The following is a 12,209-nucleotide window of genomic DNA, read 5'->3' as shown; positions in this document are numbered from 1 at the left end:
ACCCACCATGCTGTCTTGGCTTCTTGGTTTGAGATGTAAGACTTCCTCCTACATGTGCTTCAGCCTTGATGTGATGCTGTCCACTATCCTCCCCAAAGGCCCAACCAATGGGGCTGCCTGGTCTTGAACTTTGAGCCTCTGAAACTGTAAGCTAAATAAACCTCTTACTTTATAAGTTAGCCTGTCTCAGGTTGTTTGTTATGGTAACAAAAATCTGACTGGTGCTCCCGATCAGAGTGGAATTGATATTCCCGTGAAGGTGCAGGACCCCAAGGGATTTAGCCACCCTCCTCCAGAACATCCAAAAAAGAAAAGATACTGATTAATACATCAAGTAATTATCTGCCCTGTTAATAGGATACTGGGGCTTCAAGTCTACAAATATAGGGGATTTTTCCTCAAATTATTACTCACTATGGGACTTCATCTAAACCCTCCCCATGACGACTGTGTCGTTAATGAAACAAGAATGCACTCTTAACTCACAATATATTTGTGAGGCATGAGGGAGGAGATGCATAAAAGTGTTTGGTCAAAATGAAGGCACCAATCAAATCAGTCACTGTCCTCACTTTCAAAACCTCCCCCACCAAGGTTCATTCAAGTCCAAAGCAGAAAACTCACAAGGTTTGAAACACTTATGGCTCCAGATGACTCTCCAAAGATGGTCACAGAGTTGGGGTTCCCACCAAAGAAGTCGATGTTTTCCTTGACCCAGGTTAGAGCAGCCACCTGATCTTTGAAGGCCCAGTTCCCTGAGGCATACTCGTTACGTGTGCTGAGGGGACAAGAGGCAGGTTGAGAATTTTTAGTCGGCCACTATCTGTTTCTTGCAGCCCAGAGTTCTCAGCAGAGCCTGTGGGCAGCTGTCAGCTGGGAGGGACTGGGGAAAACAGGTTTAGCTCTCATCCTTTGTTGGGATTTGCGTTTCTGTGAGAATTTGATGAAAACTCTATGCACCCCAGAAAAAAAAGGAACATACAATATTGAAGCATGATTCCAGGGTATTCCTTAGTTCCCTTGAATCCACAGATCCCAGAAGATGCCTGCTGCTGAGCTTGGTCTGTACCAATTGAGCAAGGCCTTCCTGGGCACAGAGACTCCAATGAATGACAAAGTTAGTCATAGCGATATAACAAAAACCACAGAAGCCGGATGTGTCTGACACTGTTCCACGGGGTTTGTGGCTAATTCAAATCACAATCTGACTCTCAAGTCAGGTCGTTCTGGATTTTCTCCCTTTGCCTCTCCGGGCTTTCTCTACCCTTCTCTGTCCTATTCCTAAGGAGGACCGCTAAGACTTATACAGACCAGACTTCAGCTGTGTGCTGTCAATGGGAGACACTGGTAGGTGCTTGAGGGTGCAATAGGGAGATTTGGATGTTCACCCCACCTTGTTCCCTCCACACCTGGGAGTGGCTTGGGCAGTACCATATTGTCCATAGCCAATGCTCATGCTGATTGTCTTTAATTAAATCTGGGAGCATGCCATCAGGATACTGGTGGATACGTAATCTCTTTCAAACAGACTAGGAAATTTAGGCATGGAGGTTAAATCCTTTTGCTAGAGACAGCCAGAAAGTTGCAGTCAATGAGTCTGGCCCCAGAGTCCATGCTCTTAACATGTCCCATGTCGCTGCCCCTGCAGTATGGCCTGTTTCCCAGAATGAATGAGCAATTCATTCTGAGGGAATTGTTCTGAGGGGACAAATGGAAATGCCACAGAACCACAGAAATTCCTAGACCAAAAACCTCCATGCTGCCCACACAGGAACCCGAGCAATCTCAGGATCACTTCCTTCTCCCCACTCTTCTCCAGTCCCGGAAACTGATCCTTCCCTCGGGTTCATTTCTCTGCCCATGACCTCTGGGATGGCTCCGCCTACACCTTCTCACTCACAGACCTCTCCGAGCCCCGGCAATTTTACCTCCATTCCCCGGTGGGTTCCACCTTGGTCTCCATCCCTCCCTGGTGATGTGTCCTGAGAAGCACTTTACTTTAGTGGTTGAGGTCTCAGCCCCTAGCACAGGAGTCAGAGCCTGGTGGCTCAGTATCTGGATGACTTTGGGCAAGTCACTTAACTGGTTTAACCTCAATGTTCCCACATTAAAAGTAGGGAGAATAATAGTGCCTGCTCCACGTGGTTACTGGAAAGATCGACCAGTGCCAGGTTCACAGTGTCCTAAGTGCATTGGTGTGGTTTTCATGATTCAATCTTCCACAGCACCCTTTGCTAACCACCCGCCCACCCCCTCCTCCCCTAATCCAACTACAACTTAAAGGCACAACTTGAATGCCACCTCTCTGCAGAAGCCCCCAGATCCCTGGCACCTCACTCCTCACTTCCAGCACCCTCGCTCGCACTCTTGGACAATTTACTCCTGTTCCGCGTGTGTGGGTATGAGCATCCCTGCACCGCCTGTGAGTCTCCTGGGGTAGGACTCACAGGTGAATCCGTGCTGCCTTCTCTGCAGTAGGTGACAACAACCTCCAAACAGGATCGTGGCCCCACCTCCCACTACCCCTCTTTCCTCATGTTGCATCCTGGATTTATACTGCTAGAGTTGAGGCAGGATAATAGAGGCGGTCAAGAGACCCAGCCCTGTTCTGTAACTTCTCTGGACCTTCATTTTTCAGCTGTAAAATGGCAGTAACATCAGAACCTTTCTGTGCTTCATTTTGAGGGTGAGTTGAAATGACACATGGCAGATGCATGGTATCCTGCCTGGCTCACAGTGAGAGTCCAAATACACAGTAGATACATTTGTGCGGAAGGAAAGCCAGGGCAATGGAGGAATCCTTCTCAGGAGAGCATTTAAGGAGGTCCTACGTAGACATTACTAACTGCTCACACATCTTGTCTGTCCTCCACGTCACCGGGTTGAGCTACATTCCACAACTCCCTGGCAGTTGGATATGGTCACCACAGGACAGAGTGATATGGAAACAGACATGATGAGCGCCACCTTCAGGCTGACCCAGGAAAACTGCCCTCATGGGATTCTTTATTCTCTCTCTCTCTCTCTCTCTCTCTCTCTCTCTCTCTCCATCTGCTGGCCAATGCAGATCTGGGCCCTAGAGAATCAGTATCAGAGCCATAAGAAGGAAAGAACCCACATGATCAGAAGGATATCTGTCAATCACGAATATTCACTTGGACTTTACTTGAATGTTTACTTGAAGTTATTAAGTTGTGAGGGTTTTATGTGTTACAGTTGCTGAAATTACCTAACAAATTAGGACCAAATTTGTCCATTCCCCCTAGGTTGTTGGACACTGCTCACAGCTACAACACAGTTGTCCCTTGGGGATCTGAGATGTCAATCACCGACGGAGACTCACCTGAAGAAGCCAAATATTCCTAGGCGGTACTGAATGTTCACAATCACCACATTCTCATAGGCAGCCAGAGAAGACCCATCAAAGATGGAGGCCGAGCCACCCTGGAAGCCACCACCTGGAAACCACACCATGACCTAAAGAAGAGAGCAGAACACTCCAGTCAGCCACCAGCCACCCACATCTGCTCCCATGCATGTTGGGATACTTTTTCTTCAGGGAATTATGAAAATCTCATCTGCCTTTCTAAGTAGGGTCTGACGTCTTGTATTGATCAGAAAACATTCTTCAACTGGTGTTATCACTATTTATACATTTATTCCTTCCTTTCTCTTCAGCTCTTGTCAGAGACTGTAACTCTTAGGCAGGAAAAGTGAAGAAAACCAAGGAGGGAAAAGTAGAGCTGAACAAAGTATAGGGCCTTGATGCCAGGATCTAGCCCTACTGTGTGTGTGCACCACAGACTAAATCACTGACGCATTTCCTGTGCCTCATGTTCTTCATTGTAGAGTGAGTCCAATTGTCCTCATGCACTGGGTTATTGTAGGAGTGAAGTGACATAAAACCCTGTGCCTAGCACATAGGAAGCTCTCACTAGAGCTCTCTCTCTTCTGCTGTTACCATACAGCAGAATGGGTCTCCCACTGAAGAGGCATGGGGGACGCAGGTAGTGTGCTGGGTGCACAGGGTGTGACCAAAGGGCAGGTGTGACTAAAAACATGCAGTGAGCCTCCCACCCTACTCCCTTCTACAGGGATCTTTTACATTCTTAAATGAAATATTTAACCTGACTGTCCTAATTGCAAACAGATAAGTTGGAGGATGTAATAATCCTTCTTTAAAAAAAAAAAAAGGATTTCTCTAAAGAAAGAATGCTTTTAAGATATGTCTTTTGAGGAGGTTTATGGATCCTTCTATACTCAATGGAGAGGAAAAGAAATAGAAATCCAAGGCCAAGTCAGTGCCAATCAGAAAAGATGATTACGTGGATCTATCATGGCAATGATTTTTCAGGACAGTAGGAGGTTAGGTTTGATTCCAAATGCCCAGTCAACCTGCCTGGATCCCAGAACAAGGACCCAGCTGGAGCCCCAAGTGTCGCAGGGAGTCTTACAGGGAGATTGGAGCCCCTATCGGCATGAGATGGCGCGTAGATGTTAAGGTACAGGCAGTCTTCCGACATTCCAAATTTGGGGTAGTGCACCCTGAGAAGGTCTTGTTGTGATGCCAACCACTCTTTGTCCTGGTAACACCTTGGAAAAAGGAGAGAAAGCCCCCGTATCAGCAAACCCTGCCTAGGAGGGACCAGTTCTTAGGAAAATAGTGAGGTCGGGCCATCTTCTCTGAGCAAGAGAGACACCTGGGAGCTCTTGGTACAAAATCTGATGGTCCTCAACCCCCATAGTTTTCAAAGCAAACTATTATTCCCTTTGATCTGGTTCCTGGATAGGAAAGCACCATTGACCCCACACTCCCACCACCATGATATGGACATACAGAAATAAGCTGGCTCAGCAAGTCACCACATGGTAGCAGGCATGATGGTGAGTTGAGTATCAAAGGTTTTGCTCCACAACTGCCTCTTATTCCCCCAGAGGAGCAAAGGGATATTTCCAGAACTTCCTTCCAGGAACCAGCTAAGGTAGGTTTTCAGAGGGACCATAGCACCAGGCTCTGTTTGAGTTCCCTCTGCCTGGACATATCTGCCAGCTCACATTCTTCTCTCTTTCAGATTCAGGCCAAGTACCACCTCCTCTGAGAGTTTTCTGAGATTTTTCCAGTCTGACCATAACTTTTCTTTGGAAGAAACCACATTATGTGTGTTCTGACCTAGAACTTGTCCTAGGCTTGTCCATGAGCATTATCATCTTTCCCAACTCAACTGGGAGCAGCTAAAAGCCCAAGACTCTGTATTAGTCACTTCTGTACAGATTAAGTAAGATTGCAAGTGTGAACATTTCTACTACATTAAGTGCTCAATTAACATTAGCTCTTTTCTTAATAGAATTGTCTACAATATGGGTGATGGGAAATCATCACTGCAGTCTACCCCGTCTTTGCCTCTTCATACGCCATTTATCACAAATTCAGGCCTCACTGCATTCAGCAAAGCCATCTCCAAGCTTTCCTCAAAGTTAAGCTGGGTGGTTCTCCATGCTGCCTCAAAACCCTTCTCTAACCCCTGTAGTTGCTTTGCCACCTTTTATTTCAATCATCAGCTATTATTTGTATCACCCCACAACCACAACTGGTCTTCTTGAGGAAAACTGTGGCAACGCAATACCCTACTCACAATGTCTGACTTGTGATCTTCCTGCTTTACAATGATGCAAAAGTAATATGCATTAAAGAGAAATCATACTTCAGGTTGATCCTCTCCTGAGTGAGCTGTATGCTACTGGGCCGTGCCAATGAGCCACAGCTCCCACTCAGCTCCATACTCACCAGGGGAAACAAACTGAACTCCTCAGTGTTCTGTGTGGCTCAACTATGACCTTCTGTAGGTTAGGGATAGCCAATGCATCTTCAACTTACGTGGGCTTCCCAGAACATAGCCCACCATAAGTTGAGGGACATCTGTCATCCACTGTTGGCATTCCCAGGGTAAAATGGAGGATCAATTATCGAGTTGGTGCTCAAAGAATATTATTCATTGATTAAATATTATTGGTTCATTAAGTGAATGAATCAATAAACTAACAAATGACTTTTGTCTTAATGTCTTCAGTCCGTGGGCGACACAAGGTCATCTTCTGTGGCTTAGGGAGCATCTGGCACTGAGGTATTTCTTTGGTCTGGGACCCTAATGCCAGGAACTAATGTGATCCAACCTAGAACTTCATAAAATCTGAAGAATCAGAAAATTCTTAGGGATTTTAGAGTCTTCCTCCCCACTCAGATATTTCATCTCATCCACAATTAACCTGGTAACTGATTACCCACTCTAGCTCAAAACTCTGTTTCAGTGCCATTCATGTGATCATCCCACAGGTATTGATGGAGTTTTGCTGTGGACCAGACATTGCATTGGGCACAGTTTTGACTGTGGGAGCTAAAGTCCCTCTAGTGTAGTTCTTCCCTCTGAAACCACACAGTCTGACTCTAGAGGCTATGAGAGCTCATGTGGAAACACCTGGGCAGTTTCCTTCTGACCCAAAGACTCAGGGAACTCACTGAGGGACTTGTAAATTCTGGTTGGTACTCAGAATCCCTAGAGAGCTTTCAGGTAATACATGTTTCTGGGTCCAGCTAAGGATATTCTAACTCCACCAGTTGGGAAGGGAGACCCAGGAACACACATATTTTTAACAATCCTTCAGTGGTTCTGGTGATCACCCAGTTTGGAAGCCCTGAGAATACTGAAGCAAAGGTCCAGTTCTGTGGCCCTCTCTTCCTCCTCCTCCCCAGTGTTCACCCTCACTGTCCCCTGGGTTATATGACCTTGATCATCCTGTCAGTGATCTACCCCCAAATCCCAGAATCACAAGCCACCCATAGAACAAAGCCTAGTCTTACACATCAGGGTAGGTGGTGGCTTGACGCAAGTCATTCCAGGGAGATGGAGGTTGAGGGTCCTTAAATCGCAGGGGCCCCACAGGGGGTGCAGCATAAGGAATCCCAAGGAACACATTCACAGCCACGTTGTTTCCCATCACATTGACTTGCTTCCCCTGGACGCGTCCCAGCATGGTGTCCCTCTCTGGCATTTGAGCCATGGGTCCTAGGAAACAGATGGAAAGAATGAGGAACTAGATAGGAAGACAGGGCCTTGATCCAAGCCAGAGCTCCCTTTGGGAATGATCCTTTTCCACCCAGGGGTCATGCAACAGGAGTAGCCAGATGCCCTCTCTAAGAATCTGCATCCTCCTCTTCCTTCAAGACTGGCCTAGAAGTCACCACCACCAGAGCACTGACTCAGTTTCTTCTCGAAGTCCACCAATAAGCCACAGAACTGGGGGCGGGGGTTCCCCTTCTTCTGCACTGAAGCTTTTCTTTTCTGTAGGACTAACACAAACTGGGTTTTGTAGATTCCAGAACCCAACCAAATCATCTGCCCAAGGTTTCCCACACTTACATCATCTCCACTGCCAGGGCATCATGGCTGGCCTGTCTATGTATCACCTGTACAGTTATGGCTGCTTATTTTTCTGAAAATTCAAAACTCCTTTTAACATTTAACTAGAGGAATCCTAAGTGATAACATCTATAGAATTGGGGTTTTGATGAGTTAGGTGGATGCTATAGATACACATCAAAAATAAATGTTTACTAATGAAAACGAGAAATATCTCATGTGGATGCCACCTGAAATCAATTTATCAACTTCTAGATGCTTGAACATGGCACCTTGGGACACTGGGTGTGCAAGCATCTCAGTTCCTGCAAGAATTTGGAGCCATGGGGAGGAAACTGCCTAGTACTCAGTGGGCAGGACCCAGGTGTCCTGGCACCTCTTGTCCAGATGTCATTTCATTCATGAAAGTCCCGTCTTCACAGTCAAGACTCCAGAAGCACAGGTTCTGTACCACATCCCTCCCCAATTCCCAGAATGGTGTCTCTCTTTGCAGAGTGTGAGCTACCCAAAGGCAGGACCAGAGTCTTTCATGCTCTACCTACGCCTAAGATGAAGGCTTCTAGGCTTCCAGCAACTCCGGGACATTGGAGACCAAAGGTTTTACCTGATCCACCATGGGCCCTCAGAGACCTCTGAGAAATCATTTCATTTTCACCAGTGAAAAACCATCCCTCTCTCCCATCTTCTCAGAGCCTTCCTCTCCCACTGAACATCTCACCCCTGATGACTGTCGCAAGGATCCAAATGGCCCAGATTAAGGCCTGGCCTGGATATACCCAATCACCAATCATCTGGCTGGCCTGCATGAACTCCCTGGACATCCGCTGCTGGCCTTGAAGAGCTTCAGTTTGGACAAGAAAGGGCTTCTTGATAGTAACCAGATGTTGAGCAGGCAACCAGAAGATAGAGGATACATAAAGAATAGCACCAGAATAAGATATCCAAAGAATTTGACCAAGCGAGACTTTCCTGTTCTGATTGACGTAAGAAGCAGTTGATGATTAACTCTTGTCCTGGGGAAGACCATTTGATAGGCTTTAGGCTTTTATGATCAGGTAAACCAGAGACCTCAAACTTGGCTACTTCCAGGAGGAAGGCAGAAACCCAGTGAATGAATGAAGCTTGCTAGGAAAGAAAGAACATGGAATGGTGTTGACTATGGAAAACACACATACTTTGTCTAGAGGGGCAGTGACTTCTCAGCTTCAGTAAGTCTTTGTCTTGTGACAGTGTAGGCAGGTCAAACCAGAAGTCTATGACATCTCTTGGTTTTTAAATGTATCTTCAATTTTAAAACAAAAAAATCACAAGCTCAACATAGCATCTCTACTGGCTTGCATTGTGTCATGGGTTAACCCTCTGCAGTTCTGATCAAACCCAGGTTTCCCAGTGTAGATACAGGGAACAGGCCCAGAGAAGTGAACTTATGATAAGTGTTTCTGCCAGGATCTGTCCTCAGCATTCTGGGTACACATTGCAATGCTCTTTCCACTTTAAGTCCATGCTCTCAGAAGGAACTGAGGGGGTGATGGAGAATCCAGGGAAGAACCCAGAAGCATTACCACCCTACCCCCAGGAGCCCAACAGGCTCCCTGCCTTACTTAGTAAAGAGCCCACAATGGGGCTTTCAAATACTTGGGGGTCAGACTGGTAGTCTTAATTATCAGGAACACTAGTTGAAATACACTCATATACCCTACCCTCTGGAGATATGTCCTGGAATTTGACAACAGCAGTAAGTTTGGGATGCATCAGTCTAATGAATGGAATATCTCTCAAAAGAATCCTCTCATGAGAGATCATATGGGGAGCCACAGCTGGTGTTCAGTGCCTACTGGGTATAAAACTCTGTACATCCAGCAGGGAAGACCTTCCACAAGGTCAGAGAGAAGGGGCTATGAATGCACTTTCCTAAGGCAGATGTTTTACAAACCTCTGTCCTCCAGGAAATAACCCCCTTCCCACCAATTCCAACTCCATTCCTCCCACACTCTGAAAGTTCCACAAATTATGAAAAGAGGACTTCAGAGGAATCTTATCTAACATGAGATTTTTATTCTGAATTTGGCAAAAAATTACTTATTATTTTAATTAACCTTGAAAATCTCTTAAATTGCCCCTGAAGTGTAGTGACCAACAGTGGACAACAGATCCTATGTAAGATGTATGCATTAGAGCTAAAGCAAGGGATTCTTTATATTGATTGGGTATTCAAGCCACCCACCTTTGAGGTAATCATGGATTTTTGCAGGTGAATAGATGATGATGATGTGTATGATAATTTCTAAAATGTTTCTAGTTTACTTGTAGGGCTTCCTTGCTTAGATTCAGCAGTAAGCATACAAATATTTTACTATGTATTTACAGACATGTTCACTTTGAAAGGATCACAGACATGAAGCTTTTTAAGTATTTTATTTTTAACATGCATTATTTACAATTAATGGAATTCAGTGTGATATTTTAACACATGCATACAGTGCAATGATCAAATCCAATATCCTGCATAGCTTTTTAGACATCAAAGCACTTAGCTCATTTCCTGATCAGAGATGGTTAATAATGTTTGTTAGATTGGAGTCTAAATCTAGCCTACTAAAACCCGCCGACATCCTGGCTTTTAAAAAGAATATGATTCTTTCCACTTAGCACTTGAATGTCCATTTCAGTTTTTCCCATGCATCCTAGTGGTTCCCAAAGCTTTGTCATTGACCTCATATCTTCACAGTTTATGTCATTTTCCCTACCAACTTGACTATCAATTTACTTCATTTTTTTTTAAAAATTGGCATTTTAAGCAATTATTATCAAAGAAAACTTTATATACCTAATTCAATAAGAGTAGTGTTTTGAAGTGCAGAGAAATATGTTTTACATTTCTATACCACAAAGTCATTCCCCATGCCCCTGGCAACCATCATGAATAGATAGGGCATATATATGCAGAGGAGCCCCCAAACAGATAAGACTAAGTTGAAAATCTGCCCCTTCTGCACTGTGGATCTTAGAAAGGAGAAGGGAACTGTTATGGTTTAGATATGAGGTGTCCTCAAAAACTCATGTGTGAGACAATGCAAGAAAGTTTAGAAGTGAAGTTATTGGGTTATGAGAGCTTTAGCCTAATCAATGTGTCAATCCATTGACAGGGATGAACTGGGCAGTAACTATAGTCAGGTAGGGTATGGATGGAAGAGGTGAATCGTTGGGGATGTGCCTGCACAGTTTATATTTTATCCTTGTTGAGCAGAGCTGTCTCTGTGCTTCCTGGTGGCCATGTCCTGAGCTAATTTTCTCAACCACATTCTTACACCATGATGTTCTGCCTCACCTCAGGCACAGAGCAATGAAGTCGGCCATTGTGGACTGAGACCTCTGAAATCGTGAGCCCCCAAATAAACTTTTCCTCCCCTAATTGTTATTACAGGGCCTTTTTTTCCAGTGGTGAAACAGTTGATTAAAGTAAGGGCCACAGGGGCTGATATGAGGTGCCCTGACTCCCTTTCTTAGATAAATCCAAAAGTGGGAGGTGTGCTAAGCAGAAGAAGCACAAGGAAGCCTTGGTTATCCAACATGAGGCTGCACCAACGTGCAGAGGAAGCACATCTGAGCTGATCTGGGCAGCCACAGCAAAGTAGAAGTGGATGGAGCAAGACAGATCTCAGAGAATGTTCCTACTTCCCTTGGGTCCCCTATTCTTCAGAAGGCAAGCAGACTTCCAAAGTCCTTGAAAGGATCTTGGAAGTGATTGCAGATCTGACTGGAAGCTGGATGAGGAGGAAGGGATATAGGTTACAGGCTTCAGAGGTGCTTCCTGGACTTGAGAAGAGAGTGGAGCCACAGCATGACCTGGGGTGGAACACAGTGCTGAAAGCGAATCAGGGTAGGGGAGGACCAATGAACTTTGATCAAGACAAGAAGACAGACCAGGATCCCATCTTTCTAGAATTTGTCATCTTCCCTGGAACCCCAGGGCAGACTAAAAGTTGCTATGGAGACCACAACAGTAAAAGAACCTCCACAAGAAGTGAGTCCATGTTCCCTCTGCTCTTCTACTCATGTGGACACATAAAATCCCTCCAACTTGGGTAGCCAGATGCCATCTTGGAAAGAAAAGTTGGTGGAGGAGGAAGTAAATTTGAGATGCTGTGGGTTTATTTGAAAGAGATTGTACTTACTAAATAGGCAGTTTAAATTACTGAATAGGACTGAGTTTACTGGATTGAATTAGATGCAATTATCTACCATTAATCAAAGGGTGTTTTCTTTTTGTCAAATTAACCAGCACTAGATGTATATAAAAGACATGTTATCACCAAATTGAGTTCATCTCTTCTAAAAAATTGGAATGGAAAGAGGACCATGGAGGAAATGGCTTCATAATTATATATCTTATATTTGCTATTCTGGTTGGTATCACCTCTGATTATCTCAGATGTCCCTTAATATATAGAATTTACACTCTAGGACATATTGATGTATCAGGAAACAAAGACATTAGCTATCATTTTGGAATGCCTTGTAGACATCATACACCAGGCTAAATGTTTTGTATCTGTCATCCAATTTAATGCAATCAAATATCACAAGACTGAGAAGAATCATAACTTAGACTTGAGCTCAGTTTTTCTACTCTTAAGTTGCAGGCTTTGCAATTTGGGGAGAGGGAGTAGAAAATAAAGAGTAATAGGAAAATCAGGGAGGGTGGACTGACTTCTGCAGTTCCTGGCTGTGAAAAATCACCTCATCTTTTGGGCAACTAACATCTCCTCCTGGGACCTTCATGTCCCCATCAGT

At 44.8% G+C, this 12,209-nt stretch overlaps 1 protein-coding gene across 2 annotated transcripts in view; it reads right to left on the bottom strand.

Moving 5' to 3' along the window:
* Nucleotides 1-12,209, bottom strand: part of CES5A (carboxylesterase 5A) — a 36,981-nt gene that overhangs the window by 21,985 nt on the left and 2,787 nt on the right. Inside the window, exons 1-5 of one of the 2 annotated variants that reach the window (XM_079119893.1) lie at nt 8,134-8,348; nt 6,857-7,061; nt 4,455-4,593; nt 3,344-3,477; nt 625-778 (exon numbers count right to left, since the gene is read on the bottom strand). In XM_079119893.1, coding sequence (XP_078976019.1) covers nt 625-778; nt 3,344-3,477; nt 4,455-4,593; nt 6,857-7,061; nt 8,134-8,236 — 735 coding nt within the window. In that variant the 5' untranslated portion in view covers nt 8,237-8,348. Of the gene's footprint in view, nt 1-624; nt 779-3,343; nt 3,478-4,454; nt 4,594-6,856; nt 7,062-8,133; nt 8,349-12,209 lie in introns of those variants that run through there. The other variant, XM_079119894.1, reaches the window with a different exon arrangement.

The sequence above is a fragment of the Sciurus vulgaris genome, assembly GCF_902686455.1.
Source record: "Sciurus vulgaris genome assembly, chromosome: 17".
NCBI classification, from domain to species: Eukaryota; Metazoa; Chordata; class Mammalia; order Rodentia; family Sciuridae; genus Sciurus; species Sciurus vulgaris.
This window is presented reverse-complemented; position numbering and strand designations above follow the sequence as displayed.